The 20,355-nt window shown below is 43.2% G+C and overlaps 1 protein-coding gene across 2 annotated transcripts in view; it reads right to left on the bottom strand.

Annotated features, from left to right (window-relative positions):
* Positions 1-21: 21 nt before the first annotated feature.
* The window catches only part of wwp1 (WW domain containing E3 ubiquitin protein ligase 1), a 52,785-nt gene continuing 32,451 nt past the window's right edge, over positions 22-20,355 (bottom strand). For both annotated transcript variants that reach the window (XM_084475519.1, XM_084475520.1), the window contains exons 20-25: positions 5,597-5,737; positions 5,053-5,173; positions 4,810-4,914; positions 4,282-4,378; positions 3,918-3,990; positions 22-3,524 (exon numbers count right to left, since the gene is read on the bottom strand). In XM_084475519.1, the coding sequence (XP_084331645.1) occupies positions 3,425-3,524; positions 3,918-3,990; positions 4,282-4,378; positions 4,810-4,914; positions 5,053-5,173; positions 5,597-5,737 (637 nt within the window). In that variant the 3' untranslated portion in view covers positions 22-3,424. The remainder of the gene's footprint in view (positions 3,525-3,917; positions 3,991-4,281; positions 4,379-4,809; positions 4,915-5,052; positions 5,174-5,596; positions 5,738-20,355) is intronic.

Raw genomic sequence — 20,355 nt, 5'->3', positions numbered from 1 at the left:
AAAAACAAAGTTAACCTTCCGTAAAGGTGGTCAGATATATTTATTAAATATGGTTCCATTTCCACAGGCAAGATCCAACCAAAAGAAAAAAATAATCAAAAAGGAAATCTATTTTTTTTTTTTTTTACTTTGCTTCAAGAACAGAATAAAAATTGTTCCTTTTGACTCCTGAGCAGAAGGACTCGAGTTCCCTGTGATTCTTAACGACACATCATCATTGGAGGTCTTCGGAGGGGTTCATTCAGCTATTTGGCTCATACATCGATCTCTCTTCATTTAAAATGGGGTTAAAGTAGGAGGGAGGGGGGTATATTATGCAACGACTCCACTATAGCATCTTTCCATACAGTGTAGTTGATGGTTACAGTGTGTATCTACACGAGATATGTTACGTTTGGGGTTGTTTTGCGTTTCAGATTGCCTCGATCAAAGTCACAGCAGCACTCCCCCCGATTAACCCCACCTTCAGTTTTGTCAACGGCCTCTCATCACATTTTGGTTCGACAGCTAGATCACGAGTAGGCATAGGGTGTGTGCTCCGTGCTCCCCAGGGTGCCCGAGCGCCTCTCAAGGCAACCTGATACGAAAACCTCCACGTCTGAGAATGAAGGTTATTAAATTAAAGAAAAAAGGCTTTACGATTTTTCATCAATGAAACATCGGTTCCGAGTGATTAATTAAACTTATTACTTAAATTTCTTAATGTTCTCTATACAATGAATACTCATATACACAGTTTGATTTCCTTCCTTTGATAGGGGATTTTGTAGTTCAGAAGGAAGCACAGCGTTACACGATCATTATTATTTTTTATCTCCTTTTGCCGGTAATAATTCCTGCAGTCCCTGTGGTCAGCTTTGACCAGCGGGATCAATGAAATGTTATATACAAGGCATATATTTATTTTTACATGGGCTACTCCTCTGTGAGAGACAAAAAGCGTTTTTAACAGGGACACACACGCACACAGTGGTTTCGCTTGCCTTGCCTCTAGACAATCGACGTGAAGCACCAGAGTTTTCTTCCAACACTATTTATACACGTGTTTAATTCACATTAATAAGTGTGGAAATGTCACCTGAAAACAAAAAAACTAACATAAAAATGGGATGACGTAGCAGAGGTGGGACATTTTAAGAAAAAGACTGACAGCCCAAGTTTAAACAAACATTGGTCGTTGTCAAACTGAATTTGTCTACATTATCTCTTCTGTAAAAAGAAATCTGAATCAAGGAGGGATGTGGGAAAGGGTTTTAGTTCAGCTAGAATACAGTTCGTAGCTGATTTAGCAGGGACATTCATGTATACTGTATGAGTCATTCATTTAATTTCAACATCTACAATCTCTTAACATGTTTTAAGGGCCATTTTACAATCCGAGCGGCAAAAAATGTTGTTCGTAAACACTCACTTTATGTTTGCATTCGTGTCCATTTCTTCGTATACATGTTGCCTTTTGTGCATTATGGATATAAATGATTGTGTGAGATGGCCAGTGTAAATATTTCAACATTAACATTGCAGATGTATGCAGGCTACCCATGAAAACTTGCATCACACTTTTCCAGCGGTTCACATCCATTTCCACAATCTTAACCCCATGCTGCTTACTGTATTAGCACAATGAACCCAGGCGTTGTATGTATAAAGCGGTTATGGTAAATGACAACACTTGTGTGAAGCGCCCCCTGCATTCAATGTCATACTGCTATAGGTCACTATAAAATAAATAAACTGATGGCGCGATTGCACTCCAAACTGTTAAATACATACATTTAAAGGCAGAACAGAAATAAGGTGTGCAGTTTTCTAACATACATTTGAGTTACACTTATTAGCTTATTGCGCATTTCTTAGCCCAAGTCTTGCAAGGCAGCGCGTTTCTATGCGGAAATATATTAAAGGGAGTGGCCAAATTGTTTACTGCTTCTTTCCTAGTCAGCCAACAAAATCTAGGTTTTTACAAATGCTTATATATTTTGGTTATCCACAAAAGAGAGGCTACCACATACCAGGATACATTTCATGCTGAATGTAGACCCTCTTTGCCCTCTATAGAGACCCTTAGACTGCAGCTTACAGCGGTCATCGCTTCTAATAGGCGTTACGGTCGATTTGTGGTGAAACAGTTTGTAAGGTATTTATTTCTACCCATGATCAAAGCTTGTTCCCTACTCCATGTGTGCAAAGGAAAGTGAAACACGTTAAACTCTCTGAGGTCTATTCGTCACTATACTGTGATGTATGAGAAACAAATAAATGGTGGGGGACGTCTCTGCTGTTGTCACCACGGTTGACCCCGGGGCAGCGCAAAGACACCCCAGAAAGAAATAGCTGCAAGTCGCAAGTAGCAAAATAAATACATGGCACGGTTTAAGTTGTTGTGTGTGTTAAACCCTGCATCTTGGATGAGTCACCAATTTTCACAAGGTTACAGATGATACATTTTCATTTGTAGTTTTTGACTTTTGTCAAGGAGGGGCTCTTTGTCCCAGCTGGGGTTTCAAGGCCATCCAATCACAGGGTGTGCGTGTTCGTGTGTGTTTGTGCGTGTGTGTGGTCGAGGGAAGTATGATTAATGTCTTATCCGCGTGTGTGTGGTCGAGGGAAGTATGATCAATGTCTTATCTGTGTACTACGAAGGGTGGGGGGGGGGGGGCCTGGACAATACTCTTCATTCAGTCATGATGTCGTCGGCGTTACCGTGGGAACACGCCGGCGTGCGCTATGAGTGGCGTGTGTGTCCATCAGGTGGTTTGTTTGCTTGTAAAGTCAGTGGGAGATGAGAAGACGAGGTGATGAGACAGGGCTTCCCCGGTCCGCAGGGGGGGCGTGCGAGCGCACACAGCGACAATTTGCGGACCACTGCAACGCTGTACGGGGGTGTGTTTGGGTCGGATGGGGGGGGAGGAGGGGAGGAGGGGATGGAATCTCAGGCACTCTGAAACTACAATCAGCCTTTAAAAGCTCTATAGAACTAGAGCCGTAGAAGAAGTTAAATGCTTTAGCTATAAAATCCTCTTCAGAACACTTTGTTTCCTTAATAACGATTAAAAAAAACGATGACTCCTCAAGACGGCCGGGCTTAGATGCTTGCATAATTCATGATGGGTAAGATATACTCTTCTGAAGGGCATGGGGGGGGGGGACAAAGGGATTGCTGCAGAGAAATGATTCTGTGGATTAAGATTTGGTTTAAAATGACAAAATAGCTTATATACATTGGTATTCATCTGTGCAATTCTTCCTTTTTTTTGTTTACTTGGCTGTATAAACAGCGTGGGGGTAGGGGCTATGGGTCAGGCAGAGTGAGAGGGAGGGAGGGAGGGGGAGATAGTGATGAAGCACCCCCCGCCTCCCCCCTCCTCCTCTCTCTCTCTCCCCCCCCCCCTCCTCCTCCTCCCGCCATGCTCTCATTGGCTCTCTACTCCTGTCCGAATCCTTCAGTTTCCTCGATGGCGAACAGCAGCTTCTCCTTCAGCTGCTCAAAGCTCTTGTAGGGGGGCAGGTCCAGCCGGTTGAAGCTGGAGGGAAAACAAACGCACCCCGGGATGAATAAAGGGCACCGTGGAGCACGGCTGGAGGTGGTGGTGTAGGACACTGGCCAGAACACATATTAGGAGAGGATAATGCCTACACAATGCAACCAGGCAAAGCACCAGATCCACTTAGTCAGACAGTTTCCCTTCATCCTGTACCGTTCCTTTGTTTGTATTTTTCAATACAAATAACATTCCTCGTGTGTGGAAGCTGACCTTGTAATACAACCCTCTGGTTCTGAGATCATGGGGATCTGATATCACAAACGGTTTTGTTACTTTTGTAGCTCCTTTATAGAGGCGGGTGCAGGGCAATGTAGGGTGTGTCAGTCCAGGGTGTTTCGATACAACATGTAATAGACCTGTGGTTGTACTCACCATGTGTGACTTCTGGGAAGCCAGGTTTCCTTCCCCACCTTCTCGATGCAGAACTTCTGAGGCCCGTTACTCCCTACGGCAGGAGAACCGGCACAAGGATTACGGACAGGATATCACAAATTTAAAACACATCAATGTACAAAAAGCAATCAGGGCTCAGGATTTTCTACAACTTTTCATTTGGTGACACCCTAACAAATTTGGTCACACTACTATTTACTCAGGTGTGGAGCCTATTCATTAACATACGTAATTTGCAACATTTGCAAAGAGTGTGTGTGTGTGTGTGTGTGTGTGTGTGTGTGTGTGTGTGTGTGTGTGTGTGTGTGTGTGTGTGTGTGTGTGTGTGTGTGTGTGTGTATACCCATGAGCTCAGCGAAGCCCCCCAGCGGCAGCCTGCAGGTGCCCGTGACAAACTGCATGAGCCTCAGACGCACCTCGTTGTCCACCTCCTTCACCAACTGCAGGGGGCGCCAGAGAGACACACACACTGAGCAGTCTTCACTACAAAAACAACATGGGTGTGAAGTGGCTGAGGATTAGGTTGATTAGGATACTTAAATCTCAAAGGCTGAGTAAACTAGAGAAGTCACGCAAAAGGTAAGCTTGCTTAACAATTAAAAAGCCCCCATGTTGTTGGATCCAAATGAGGTTTGTTGTTTATTGCAATATGATAAGTCAATATTTATGCCCTATTAAAATATATGCAAGTCTATATCAGTAGTATACATGCCCTCATCCTCATCTTTGTAATAAAACCATAAACGGCAATCAGATGCCGCCAGCTGAAGATAAACAATATAATAATAATAAAATAATAATGCACTATTTAAGAATTAGCTTTATGCCCGTCATCAAGGGGTCGCCAACGGAAAGGCCTCGTCTACGTTACCTGCCAGAACCAAATGATCTGTTTGCTGTTTCTAGTGTAGTGGCGATACACTGTGTTCCTCTGCCAGTCCTGCAGATCCACCTCCTGCATGCCACACAGCATCACCTGCACCCAGACAAATGCACACACACACACACACAAGAGAGTTTGGCCCATTTTTCATACATCCGTATTGGTTATAAAACCAACCATAGTGCTGTACTGAACATATGCACATGTGTGAGTGTGTGTTTGTAGGCACACCTCCAGCTCCTTCTCATCAAAGTACTGGAGCCACTGGAGCGGGACCACCTCGTTGAACCCGTCCAGGAAGGCCTTGGTCTGGCCCTCCACCCCTCGGGAGAACCGCCACTCCGCCATCAAGCTGCACACACACACACACACACACACACACACACACACACACACACACACACACACACACACACACACACACACACACACACACACACACACACACAAATGTGAAGGGCTGGACAATAATTCAATATGAAATGAAGAGATCGACTCATCGTGATGCACCGTTTTATACAAAATTAGTTAAGATGAGAAGACCCTTAAAATGATCAAATATGAGGTTTAAAACTCAGTTTGACTGTTTAGGAAAGTTTTGTTGAGAATATATATATATATGGTGGTATTAACATCCTGTGCCATTTCCCACAATTATCCATTTCATCATAACACACCCACTAATGCACCTCCTGCTCATTTGAAAAGCATGTCCTAAAGGCGGGTGGCCCTCCGGAATGCCTGTCCCGGCGGGACAACCCAGAGACCAAGCTACCTGATGTACTCCTCCTTGTTCTCCTCAGTGACCTGCACATTGGTGCCGTCGGGCTTCAGGTCGTGGGAGGTGATCTTGCCCAGGATCTCCATGTCCACGGAGAAGAACATCTCCAGGCCGCACTCCTCGATGTTGTTGTCCCTGCGGAGGAGGAGAATGGATGATGTAAGAGCGGAAGGATTAATGTTTTCGTCCTGACTAGCATGAAAGCCTTGTATATTCCTTTAGTTTTCCAAACAAATATTCAGAGAATAAAATTAAAAGGAAAATTAAAAAGCAATATCTTATCTTTCCCTGCCTGCACCTTAGCCGGAGGAGACCGCTGCTGCTTAAATTTTTATCAACTGATCGTTTTTCCTTTAAATTTCTACTCCAATAGCACAGGCTTTCAGATCCACTCATGAGTCAGAGTCTGACTCGGTTGTGGCAGACCTTCTATGTAGCCTAAAACTTCCTATTATCAGAAAGCAAATGTTTTGATGAAATTGCAGGGCAGGACTACCCTGGAAATCCAGAGTTCTCGCAAGAGCACAATTTGAATTTGCTCAGCGAGTCACTCAGGGAACAAGCAATATACTATCCCCGATTGCCCTGGCCCAGAACATTAACCAATCACATCGGTGTATCTGATATAGGGGGGCCAAAAGCGTTGCTGTTTTACAGATCGGGTACGGGAAGTTTTATCTATTGGTTAGCGCCGCTGGTCTGGAAACGTCACCCCTTGTATTCTTCTTTTTATATATATTTAGGGACCGAGCCAAACTTGGCAAGGACCCTATTGAAATCCTCATGATTATTAGGGACCGAGCCAAACTTGGCAAGGACCCTATTGAAATCCTCGTGTTTATTATTATTAGGGACCGAGCCAAACTTGGCAAGGACCCTATTGAAACCCTCGTGATTATTATTATTATTATTATTATTATTATTATTATTTTCCACGACTTCGACTGCATTTTTCCCCCCCTGCACATATTCTAAAACTCAACATTTTTTGGTGCAATTGTGGGGACTGGTGAAAAATTTGATATTCTAGCCCTCAAATTCACATTCGCCCCTAGGTGGCGCTATAGCAACTGTTCAAAAGTGCAAACTTTGCACAAGCATATCTCGCCACCGGTTTGACCTACACTCATGAAACTTTGCACACACATGCATATCCTCATGATGAACAAAAAAGTCTCTTGAACTGAACACTTCCGGTAGCCATATTTTCCGCCATTTTGAATTTAGTTAAAAACAGTAAATTCCCCAAGGATCCCAGGTTTTTCGACTTTGACAAAATTCCTTTGGCACATATCATCTATGGCCCATTATCTTCAATCTGACTTAAGGATTAGTCTGTACAATAAAGTTTAGAGCACCAATGAGTTCTAAAAGTGGTGTGGTTGAAACCTCGAAAATAGTTAATTGCTCATATCAACGTCAAGTTGGACGCCTATGATGTTGGCCCCAATACAAAAGTTGTTCAGAATCAAATTCTGAACAAGATAAAGTCAACATATTTTCAAATGGGGCGTGGCATCGAAATGGGCGTGGCCTGACACTAAAATCGCCACAGTTCATAGACGCAATGTTTGATTTGAGCGGGACCAACTCAATGGCCATTAGGTACCAAAGTTCTAACTGCTCACCAAAAATTAAGTCGATTTAAAATACAACATGGCCGCCAGAGGCTCAAAATCACTGTGCGGAGACCGTAATAGTTATGAATATGAAATTCACAGGACACGTGTAAACTGGTGCCGATAGCTCACATACCAAAATTCTTGTTTCTATTTTTTGTAGCGCCCCCTACAGGAACTTTAAAAAGCAGCCCCTGCGCCACGTTTCACCAATATGTATGAAACTCAGTATTCACGTACAATGTGCCCATACCTACAGAAAAGCCTCTTGGACCCATGCCCCAAACCCCACAGGAAGTCGGCTATTTGCATTTCTAATTTTCACTTTTGGCGGCCATTTTGAATTTTTTTCACTTTTTTGCCTTGTATTTGAATGAACTCCTCCTAGGGAATTTATCGGATCTGCTTCAAAATTGGTCGGTACAGTCATGAAGTGGTGCTGAACCAAAATCATGCTATTTGTGATTGTACGTTGAAGGGCGTGTCCGTGGCATGCCGTCAAAGTTGGCCATTTTTGAATTCCGTCGCCTTGTATTAAACTTACTCCTCCTAGGGAATTTATCAGATCTGCTTCAAAATTGGTCAGTACAGTCATGAAGTGGTGCTGAACCAAAATCATGCTATTTGTGATTGTACATTGAAGGGCGTGTCCGTGGCATGCCATTAAAGTTGGCCATTTTTGAATTCCGTCGCCTTGTATTTGAACTAACTCCTCCTAGGCAATTTATCGGATCATTGATGTAGGGTTAATGAACATGTTATTCAGTTAAATGTGGTCTTACATGTTAATGTCAAGGGTTAATGAACATGTAATTCAGTTAAATGTGGTCTTACATGTTAATGTCAAAACAATCAGTAAAACACCACAGGGCACCTCTGCTTCTACAGATTACATAAATTCGCGAATTTTTTTTAAAACTGCGCTTTTTTAAAACTGCGCGCAGTGATGAACGGGACCTCGTGCCGGCTTGCGGCTGCGTCACGTGCGGTCCTAACATGTGCACATCTTGTTATTATTATTTTCCACGACTTCGACTGCATTTTTCCCCCCCTGCACATATTCTAAAACTCAAAATTTTTTGGTGCAATTGTGGGGACTGGTGAAAAATTTGATATTCTAGCCCTCAAATTCACATTCGCCCCTAGGTGGCGCTATAGCAACTGTTCAAAAGTGCAAACTTTGCACAAGCATATCTCGCCACCGGTTTGACCTACACTCATGAAACTTTGCACACACATGCATATCCTCATGATGAACAAAAAAGTCTCTTGAACTGAACACTTCCGGTAGCCATATTTTCCGCCATTTTGAATTTTGTTAAAAACAGTAAATTCCCCAAGGATCCCAGGTTTTTCGACTTTGACAAAATTCCTTTGGCACATATCATCTATGGCCCATTATCTTCAATCTGACTTAAGGATTAGTCTGTACAATAAAGTTTAGAGCACCAATGAGTTCTAAAAGTGGTGTGGTTGAAACCTCGAAAATAGTTAATTGCTCATATCAACGTCAAGTTGGACGCCTATGATGTTGGCCCCAATACAAAAGTTGTTCAGAATCAAATTCTGAACAAGATAAAGTCAACATATTTTCAAATGGGGCGTGGCATCGAAATGGGCGTGGCCTGACACTAAAATCGCCACAGTTCATAGACGCAATGTTTGATTTGAGCGGGACCAACTCAATGGCCATTAGGTACCAAAGTTCTAACTGCTCACCAAAAATTAAGTCGATTTAAAATACAACATGGCCGCCAGAGGCTCAAAATCACTGTGCGGAGACCGTAATAGTTATGAATATGAAATTCACAGGACACGTGTAAACTGGTGCCGATAGCTCACATACCAAAATTCGTGTTTCTATTTTTTGTAGCGCCCCCTACAGGAACTTTAAAAAGCAGCCCCTGCGCCACGTTTCACCAATATGTATGAAACTCAGTATTCACGTACAATGTGCCCATACCTACAGAAAAGCCTCTTGGACCCATGCCCCAAACCCCACAGGGAGTCGGCTATTTGCATTTCTAATTTTCACTTTTGGCGGCCATTTTGAATTTTTTTCACTTTTTTGCCTTGTATTTGAATGAACTCCTCCTAGGGAATTTATCGGATCTGCTTCAAAATTGGTCAGTACAGTCATGAAGTGGTGCTGAACCAAAATCCTGCTATTTGTGACTGTACGTTGAAGGGCGTGTCCGTGGCGTGCCGTCAAAGTTGGCCATTTTGAATGGAATTCTTTCACTTTTTCGCCTTGTATTTCAACTAACTCCTCCTAGGGAATTTATGGGATCATTGATGTAGGGTTAATGAACATGTAATTCAGTTAAATGTGCTCTTACATGTTAATGTCAAAACAATCAGTAGGACACCACAGGGCACCTCTGCTTCTACAGATTACATAAATTCGCGATTCTTTTTTAAAACTGCGCTTTTTAAAAACTGCGCGCAGTGATGAACGGGACCTCGTGCCGGCTTGCGGCTGCGTCACGTGCGGTCCTAACATGTGCACATCTTGCCAGCACACATGTTACGACGGCACGTGACGCGGCCGCAAGCCGGCGCGATTTTTTTTTAAAACTGCGCGCAGTGATGAACGGGACCTCGTAGTGGCGGCTGCAAGCCGGCGCGAGGTCCCGTTCATCACTGCGCGCAGTTTTAATTCTTCCTATTTTCCCTCGTCTTCGACTGCATTTTTCCCCCCCTGCACATATTCGAAAACTCATTTTTTCTTGGTGCATTTTGTGGGACTGGTGAAAAATTTGATATTCTAGCCCTCAAATTCACATTCGCCCCTAGGTGGCGCTATACCAACTATGCCAAAATTTCAACGTTTGCACAAGCATAACTCGTCACCGGTTGGACCTAAACTCATGAAACTTTGCACACATATGCAAATCCTCATAATGAAGAAATTTGCAGATACTAACTTAGCACTTCCGGTAGCCAGATTTTCCGCCATTTTGAATTTAGTTAAAAACAGTAAATTCCCCAAGGATCCCAGGTTTTTCGACTTTGACAAAATTCCTTTGGCACATATCATCTATGGCCCATTATCTTCAATCTGACATAAGGATTAGTCTGTAGGATAAATTTCAAAGTACCCATGAGCCATTGAGTTCAAAAAGGGGTGTGTTTTTCACCCCAAAAATAGTAAATTGCACATATCTACATTAATTGCACTCCTATGGTGTTGGACCTCTCTAGTAAAGTTGTTCAGAATCAAATTCTGAACAAGATTAATTCAACAATTTTTCAAATGGGGCGTGGCTTCGAAATGGGCGTGGCCTGTTACTAAAATAGCCACAGTTCATAGACGCAATGTTTGATTCGAGCGCGACCAACTCAATGGCCGTTAGGTACCAAAGTTCTAACTGCTCACCAAAAATTAAGTCGATTTAAAAAACAACATGGCCGCCAGAGGCTCAAAATCACTCTGCGGACACCGTAATAGTTATGAATATGAAATTCACAGGACACGTGTAAACTGATGCCGATAGCTCACATACCAAAATTCGTGTTTCTATTTTTTGTAGCGCCCCCTACAGGAACTTTAAAATGCAGCCCCTACGTCACATTTCACCAATATGTATGAAACTCAGTATTCACGTACAATGTGCCCATACCTACAGAAAAGCCTCTTGGACCCATGCCCCAAACTCCACAGGAAGTCGGCTATTTGCATTTCTAATTTTCACTTTTGGCGGCCATTTTGAATTTTTTTCACTTTTTTGCCTTGTATTTGAATGAACTCCTCCTAGGGAATTTATCGGATTTGCTTCAAAATTGGTCAGTACAGTCATGAAGTGGTGCTAAACCAAAATCGTGCTATTTGTGACTGTACGTTGAAGGGCGTGTCCGTGGCATGCTGTCAAATTTGGCCATTTTTGAATTCCGTCGCGTTGTATTTGAACTAACTCCTCCTAGGGAATTTATCGGATCTGCTTCAAATTTGGTCAGTACAGTCATGAAGTGGTGCTGAACCAAAATCGTGCTATTTGGGACTGTACGTTGAAGGGCGTGTCCGTGGCGTGATGTCAAAGTTGGCCATTTTGAATGGAATTTCACTTTTTCGCATTGTATTTGAACGAACTCCTCCTAGGGAATTTATCGCATCTGCTTCACAATTGGTCAGTACAGTCATGAAGTGGTGCTGAACCAAAATCGTGCTATTTGTGACTGTACGTTGAAGGGCGTGTCCGTGGCGTGCCGTCAAAGTTGGCCATTTTTGAAATCCGTCGCCTTGTATTAAACTTACTCCTCCTAGGGAATTTGTATTTGAACTAACTCCTCCTAGGGAATTTATCGCATCTGCTTCACAAGTAGTCAGTACAGTCAAAAAATGGTGCTCAACCAACGCCGTGCTATTTGTGACTGTACATTGAAGGGCGTGGCCGTGGCGTGCCGTCAAAGTCGGCCGCTTTCAATTCCGTGGTCTTATTATCGCTTGTATTTGAACGAACTCCTCCTAGGGTATTTATCGGATCTGCTTCACAATTAGTCAGTACAGTCAAAACATGGTGCTCAACCAACGCCGTGTTATTTGTGACTGTATGTTGAAGGGCATGGCCGTGGCGTGCTGTCAAAGTTGGCCATTTTGAATGGAATTCTTTCACTTTTTCGCCTTGTATTTCAACTAACTCCTCCTAGGGAATTTATCGGATCATTGATGTAGGGTTAATGAACATGTAATTCAGTTAAATGTGGTCTTACATGTTAATGTCAAAACAATCAGTAGGACACCACAGGGCACCTCTGCTTCTACAGATTACATAAATTTGCGAATTTTTTTTAAAACTGCGCTTTTTTAAAACTGAGCGCAGTGATGAACGGGACCTCGTGCCGGCTTGCGGCTGCGTCACGTGCGGCCCTAACATGTGCACATCTTGCCAGCACACATGTTACGACGGCACGTGACGCGGCCGCAAGCCGGCGCGATTTTTTTTTAAAACTGCGCGCAGTGATGAACGGGACCTCGTAGTGGCGGCTGCAAGCCGGCGCGAGGTCCCGTTCATCACTGCGCGCAGTTTTAATTAGGGACCGAGCCAAACTTGGCAAGGACCCTATTGAAACCCTCGTGTTTCTTCTTCTTATTATTTTCCCTCATCTTCGACTGCATTTTTCCCCCCCTGCACATATTCGAAAACTCATTTTTATTTGGCACATTTTGTGGGACTGGTGAAAAATTTGATATTCTAGCCCTCAAATTCACATTCGCCCCTAGGTGGCGCTATACCAACTATGCCAAAATTTCAACGTTCGCACAAGCATAACTCGTCACCGGTTGGACCTAAACTCATGAAACTTTGCACACATGTGCAAATCCTCATAATGAAGAAATTTGCAGATACTAACTTAGCACTTCCGGTAGCCAGATTTCCCGCCATTTTGAATTTAGTTAAAAACAGTAAATTCCCCAAGGATCCCAGGTTTTTCGACTTTGACAAAAATCCTTTGGCACATATCATCTATGGCCCATTATCTTCAATCTGACATAAGGATTAGTCTGTAGGATAAATTTCAAAGTACCCATGAGCCATTGAGTTCAAAAAGGGGTGTGTTTTTCACCCCAAAAATAGTAAATTGCACATATCTACATTAATTGTAGTCCTATGGTGTTGGACCTCTCTACTAAAGTTGTTCATAATCAAATTCTGAACAAGAATAAGTCAACAATTTTTCAAATGGGGCGTGGCATCGAAGTGGGCGTGGCCCGTTACTAAAATAGCCACAGTTCATAGACGCAATGTTTGATTTGAGCGGGACCAACTCAATGGCCGTTAGGTACCAAAGTTCTAACTGCTCACCAAAAGTTAAGTCGATTTAAAAAACAACATGGCCGCCAGAGGAGGGTCGATCACTCTGCGGACACCGTAATAGTTATGAATATGAAATTCACAGGACACGTGTAAACTGGTGCCTCTAGCTCACATACCAAAATTCGTGTTTCTCATGTGTGTAGCGCCCCCTACAGGAACTTTAAAAAGCAGCCCCTGCGCCACGTTTCACCAATATGTATGAAAATCGGTAGCCACGTATAAGGTCCCATGACCTACAGAAAAGCCTCTTTGACCCATGCTCCAAACCCCACCGGAAGTCGGAAATTTTAATTTTTTCATTTTCACTCTCGGCAGCCATTTTGAATTTTTTTCACTTTTTTGCCTTGTATTTGAATGAACTCCTCCTAGGGAATTTATCGGATTTGCTTCAAAATTGGTCAGTACAGTCATGAAGTGGTGCTAAACCAAAATCGTGCTATTTGTGACTGTACGTTGAAGGGCGTGTCCGTGGCATGCCGTCAAAGTTGGCCATTTTTGAATTCCGTCGCGTTGTATTTGAACTAACTCCTCCTAGGGAATTTATCGGATCTGCTTCAAATTTGGTCAGTACAGTCATGAAGTGGTGCTGAACCAAAATCGTGCTATTTGGGACTGTACGTTGAAGGGCGTGTCCGTGGCGTGATGTCAAAGTTGGCCATTTTGAATGGAATTTCACTTTTTCGCATTGTATTTGAACGAACTCCTCCTAGGGAATTTATCGCATCTGCTTCACAATTGGTCAGTACAGTCATGAAGTGGTGCTGAACCAAAATCGTGCTATTTGTGACTGTACGTTGAAGGGCGTGTCCGTGGCGTGCCGTCAAAGTTGGCCATTTTTGAAATCCGTCGCCTTGTATTAAACTTACTCCTCCTAGGGAATTTGTATTTGAACTAACTCCTCCTAGGGAATTTATCGGATCATTGATGTAGAGTTAATAATGTTAGTTAAAGTTGTTACAACATGTAATTCAGTTAAATGTGGTCTTACATGTTAATGTCAAAACAATCAGTAGGACACCACAGGGCACCTCTGCTTCTACAGATTACATAAATTTGCGAATTTTTTTTAAAACTGCGCTTTTTTAAAACTGCGCGCAGTGATGAACGGGACCTCGTGCCGGCTTGCGGCTGCGTCACGTGCGGTCCTAACATGTGCACATCTTGCCAGCACACATGTTACGACGGCACGTGACGCGGCCGCAAGCCGGCGCGATTTTTTTTTAAAACTGCGCGCAGTGATGAACGGGACCTCGTAGTGGCGGCTGCAAGCCGGCGCGAGGTCCCGTTCATCACTGCGCGCAGTTTTAATTAGGGACCGAGCCAAACTTGGCAAGGACCCTATTGAAACCCTCGTGTTTATTAGGGACCGAGCCAAACATGGCAAGGACCCTATTGAAACCCTCGTGTTTCTTCTTCTTATTATTTTTAGCCACTTCGACTGCATTTTTCCCCCCCTGAACATATACGAAAACTCATTTTTATTTGGCACATTTGTGGGGACTGGTGAAAAATTTGATATTCTAGCCCTCAAATTCACATTCGCCCCTAGGTGGCGCTATGGCAACTGTTCAAAAGTGCAAACTTTGCACAAGCAGCACGCGTCACCGGTTTGACCTACACTCATGAAACTTTGCACACATATGCATATCCTCATGATGAACAAAAAAGTCTCTTGAACTGAACACTTCCGGTAGCCATATTTTCCGCCATTTTGAATTTAGTTAAAAACAGTAAATTCCCCAAGGATCCTAGGTTTTTCGACTTTGACAAAAATCCTTTGGCACATATCATCTATGGCCCATTATCTTCAATCTGACTTAAGGATTAGTCTGTACAATAAAGTTTAGAGCACCAATGAGTTCTAAAAGTGGTGTGGTTGAAACCTCGAAAATAGTTAATTGCTCATATCAACGTCAAGTTGGACGCCTATGATGTTGGCCCCAATACAAAAGTTGTTCAGAATCAAATTATGAACAAGATGAAGTCAACATATTTTCAAATGGGGCGTGGCATCGAAATGGGCGTGGCCTGACACTAAAATCGCCACAGTTCATAGACGCAATGTTTGATTTGAGCGGAACCCACTCAGTGGCCGTTAGGTACCAAAGTTCTAACTGCTCAATTAAAATTAAGTCGATTGAAAAAACAACATGGCCGCCACAGGCTCTGGTGTCAGGGTAAATCCCTGTGCGGAGACCGTAATAGTTATGAATATGAAATTCACAGGACACGTGTAGACTGGTGCCGATAGCTCACATACCAAAATTCGTGTTTCTATTTTTTGTAGCGCCCCCTACAGGAACTTTAAAAAGCAGCCCCTGCGCCACGTTTCACCAATATGTATGAAAATCGGTAGGCACGTATAAGGTCCCATGACCTACAGAAAAGCCTCTTGGACCCATGCTCCAAACCCCACCGGAAGTCGGAAATTTTAATTTTTTCATTTTCACTCTCGGCGGCCATTTTGAAATTTTTGTAACTTTTTTGCCTTGTATTTGAATGAACTCCTCCTAGGGAATTTATCGGATCTCCTTCAAAATTGGTCAGTACAGTCATGACATGGAGCTCAACCAACGCCGTGCTATTTGTGACTGTACGTTGAAGGGCGTGTCCGTGGCGTGCCGTCAAAGTTGGCCATTTTGGATTCCGTGGTCTTATTTTCACTTTTTTCCCCTTGTATTTGAACAAACTCCTCCTAGGGTATTTATCGGATCTGCTTCACAATTACTCAGTACAGTCAAAAAATGGTGCTCAACCAACGCCGTGTTATTTGTGACTGTACGTTGAATGCCGTGGCCGTGGCGTGCCGTCAAAGTTGGCCGTTTTGAATTCCATGGTCTTATTTTCGCTTTTTTCCCCTTGTATTTGAACGAACTCCTCCTAGGGTATTTATCGGATCTGCTTCACAATTAGTCAGTACAGTCAAAAAATGGTGCTCAACCAACGCCGTGTTATTTGCGACTGTACGTTGAAGGGCGTGTCCGTGGCGTGCTGTCAAATTTGTCCGTTTTGAATTCCGTGGTCTTATTTTCGCTTTTATCCCCTTGTATTTGAACGAACTCCTCCTAGGGTATTTATTGGATCTGCTTCTCAATTAGTCAGTACAGTCAAAAAATGGTGCTCAACCAACGCCGTGTTATTTGTGACTGTACGTTGAAGGGCATGGCCGTGGCGTGCTGTCAAAGTTGGCCATTTTGAATGGAATTCTTTCACTTTTTCGCCTTGTATTTCAACTAACTCCTCCTAGGGAATTTATCGGATCATTGATGTAGGGTTAATGAACATGTAATTCAGTTAAATGTGCTCTTACATGTTAATGTCAAAACAATCAGTAGGACACCACAGGGCACCTCTGCTTCTACAGATTACATAAATTTGCGAATTTTTTTTAAAACTGCGCTTTTTTAAAACTGCGCGCAGTGATGAACGGGACCTCGTGCCGGCTTGCGGCTGCGTCACGTGCGGTCCTAACATGTGCACATCTTGCCAGCACACATGTTACGACGGCACGTGACGCGGCCGCAAGCCGGCGCGATTTTTTTTTAAAACTGCGCGCAGTGATGAACGGGACCTCGTAGTGGCGGCTGCAAGCCGGCGCGAGGTCCCGTTCATCACTGCGCGCAGTTTTAATTATTCTTATTCTTATTTTCCCTCATCTTCGACTGCATTTTTCCCCCCCTGCACATATTCCAAAACTCATTTTTTCTTGGTGCATTTTGTGGGACTGGTGAAAAATTTGATATTCTAGCCCTCAAATTCACATTCGCCCCTAGGTGGCGCTATACCAACTATGCCAAAATTTCAACGTTTGCACAAGCATAACTCGTCACCGGTTGGACCTAAACTCATGAAACTTTGCACACATATTCAAATCCTCATAATGAAGAAATTTGCAGATACTAACTTAGCACTTCCGGTAGCCAGATTTCCCGCCATTTTGAATTTAGTTAAAAACAGTAAATTCCCCAAGGATCCCAGGTTTTTCGACTTTGACAAAATTCCTTTGGCACATATCATCTATGGCCCATTATCTTCAATCTGACATAAGGATTAGTCTGTAGGATAAATTTCAAAGTACCCATGAGCCATTGAGTTCAAAAAGGGGTGTGTTTTTCACCCCAAAAATAGTAAATTGCACATATCTACATTAATTGGACTCCTATGGTGTTGGACCTCTCTACTAAAGTTGTTCAGAATCAAATTCTGAACAAGATTGAGTCAACAATTTTTCAAATGGGGCGTGGCATCGAAGTGGGCGTGGCCCGATACTAAAATAGCCACAGTTCATAGACGCAATGTTTGATTTGAGCGGGACCAACTCAATGGCCATTAGGTACCAAAGTTCTAACTGCTCACCAAAAATTAAGTCGATTTAAAATACAACATGGCCGCCAGAGGCTCAAAATCACTCTGCGGACACCGTAATAGTTATGAATATGAAATTCACAGGACACGTGTAAACTGGTGCCGATAGCTCACATACCAAAATTCGTGTTTCTATTTTTTGTAGCGCCCCCTACAGCAACTTTAAAAAGCAGCCCATGCGCCACGTTTCACCTATATGTATGAAACTCAGTATTCACGTACAATGTGCCCATACCTACAGAAAAGCCTCTTGGACCCATGCCCCAAACCCCACAGGAAGTCGGCTATTTGCATTTCTAATTTTCACTTTTGGCGGCCATTTTGAATTTTTTTCACTTTTTTGCCTTGTATTTTAATGAACTCCTCCTAGGGAATTTATCGAATCTGCTTCCAAATTGGTCAGTACAGTCAATAAATGGTGCCGAACCAACGCCGTGCTATTTGTGACTGTACGTTGAAGGGCGTGTCCGTGGCGTGCCGTCAAAGTTGGCCATTTTTGAATTCCGTCGCCTTGTATTTGAACTAACTCCTCCTAGGGAATTTATGGAATCTGCTTCCAAATTGGTCAGTACAGTCATGAAATGGTGCTGAATAAACGCCGTGCTATTTGGGACTGTACGTTGAAGGGCGTGTCCGTGGCGTGATGTCAAAGTTGGCCATTTTGAATGGAATTTCACTTTTTCGCATTGTATTTGAACAAACTCCTCCTAGGGAATTTATCGCATCTGCTTCACAATTGGTTAGTACAGTCAAAAAATGGTGCTGAACCAACACCGTGCTATTTGTGACTGTACATTGAAGGGCGTGGCCGTGGCGTGCCGTCAAAGTTGGCCATTTTTGAATTCCGTCGTCTTGTATTTGAACTAACTCCTCCTAGGGAATTTATCGGATCATTGATGTAGGGTTAATAATGTTAGTTAAAGTTGTTACAACATGTAATTCAGTTAAATGTGCTCTTACATGTTAATGTCAAAACAATCAGTAGGACACCACAGGGCACCTCTGCTTCTACAGATTACATAAATTCGCGAATTTTTTTTTAAACTGCGCTTTTTTAAAACTGCGCGCAGTGATGAACGGGACCTCGTGCCGGCTTGCGGCTGCGTCACGTGCGGTCCTAACATGTGCACATCTTGCCAGCACACATGTTACGACGGCACGTGACGCGGCCGCAAGCCGGCGCGATTTTTTTTTAAAACTGCGCGCAGTGATGAACGGGACCTCGTAGTGGCGGCTGCAAGCCGGCGCGAGGTCCCGTTCATCACTGCGCGCAGTTTTAATTCTTATTATTATTATTTTTAAACACTTCGACTGCATTTTTCCCCCCCTGCACATATTCTAAAACTCATTTTTTCTTGGTGCAATTGTGGGGACTGGTGAAAAATTTGATAATCTAGCCCTGAAATTCACATTCGCCCCTAGATGGCGCTATAGCAACTGTTCAAAAGTGCAAACTTTGCACAAGCAGCACGCGTCACCGGTTTGCCCTACATTCATGAAACTTTGCCCACACATGAAAATCCTCATGATGAACAAAAAAGTCTCTTGAACTGAACACTTCCGGTAGCCATATTTTCCGCCATTTTGAATTTAGTTAAAAACAGTAAATTCCCCAAGGATCCCAGGTTTTTCGACTGTGACCAAAATCCTTTGGCACATATCATATATGGCCCATTATCTTCAATCTGACTTAAGGATTAGTCTGTACAATAAAGTTTAGAGCATCAACGAGTTCTAAAAGGGGTGTGGTTGAAACCTCGAAAATAGTTAATTGCTCATATCAACGTCAAGTTGGACGCCTATGATGTTGGCCCCAATACAAAAGTTGTTCAGAATCAAATTCTGAACAAGATAAAGTCAACATATTTTCAAATGGGGCGTGGCATCGAAATGGGCGTGGCCTGACACTAAAATCGCCACAGTTCATAGACGCAATGTTTGATTTCAGCGGGACCGACTTAGTGGCCGTTAGGTACCAAAGTTCTAACTGCTCACCAAAAATTAAGTCGATTTAAAAAACAACATGGCCGCCAGAGCCTCAAAATCACTGTGCGGAGACCGTAATAGTTATGAATATGAAATTCACGGCACACGTGTAAACTGGTGCCGATAGCTCACATACCAAAATTCGTGTTTCTATTTTTTGTAGCGCCCCCTACAGGAACTTTAAAAAGCAGCCCCTGCGCCACGTTTCACCAATATGTATGAAACTCAGTATTCACGTACAATGTGCCCATACCTACAGAAAAGCCTCTTGGACCCATGCCCCAAACCCCACAGGAAGTCGGCTATTTGCATTTCTAATTTTCACTTTTGGCGGCCATTTTGAATTTTTTTCACTTTTTTGCCTTGTATTTGAATGAACTCCTCCTAGGGATTTTATCGGATCTGCTTCAAAATTGGTCGGTACAGTCATGAAGTGGTGCTGAACCAAAATCATGCTATTTGTGATTGTACGTTGAAGGGCGTGTCGGTGGCATGCCGTCAAAGTTGGCCATTTTTGAATTCCGTCGCCTTGTATTAAACTTACTCCTCCTAGGGAATTTATCAGATCTGCTTCAAAATTGGTCAGTACAGTCATGAAGTGGTGCTGAACCAAAATCATGCTATTTGTGATTGTACGTTGAAGGGCGTGTCCGTGGCATGCCATTAAAGTTGGCCATTTTTGAATTCCGTCGCCTTGTATTTGAACTAACTCCTCCTAGGCAATTTATCGCATCATTGATGTAGGGTTAATGAACATGTAATTCAGTTAAATGTGGTCTTACATGTTAATGTCAAAACAATCAGTAGGACACCACAGGGCACCTCTGCTTCTACAGATTACATAAATTTGCGAATTTTTTTTAAAACTGCGCTTTTTTAAAACTGAGCGCAGTGATGAACGGGACCTCGTGCCGGCTTGCGGCTGCGTCACGTGCGGTCCTAACATGTGCACATCTTGCCAGCACAC

Source organism: Micromesistius poutassou, assembly GCF_964030765.1.
Source record: "Micromesistius poutassou genome assembly, chromosome: 11".
Taxonomy (NCBI): Eukaryota; Metazoa; Chordata; class Actinopteri; order Gadiformes; family Gadidae; genus Micromesistius; species Micromesistius poutassou.
This window is presented reverse-complemented; position numbering and strand designations above follow the sequence as displayed.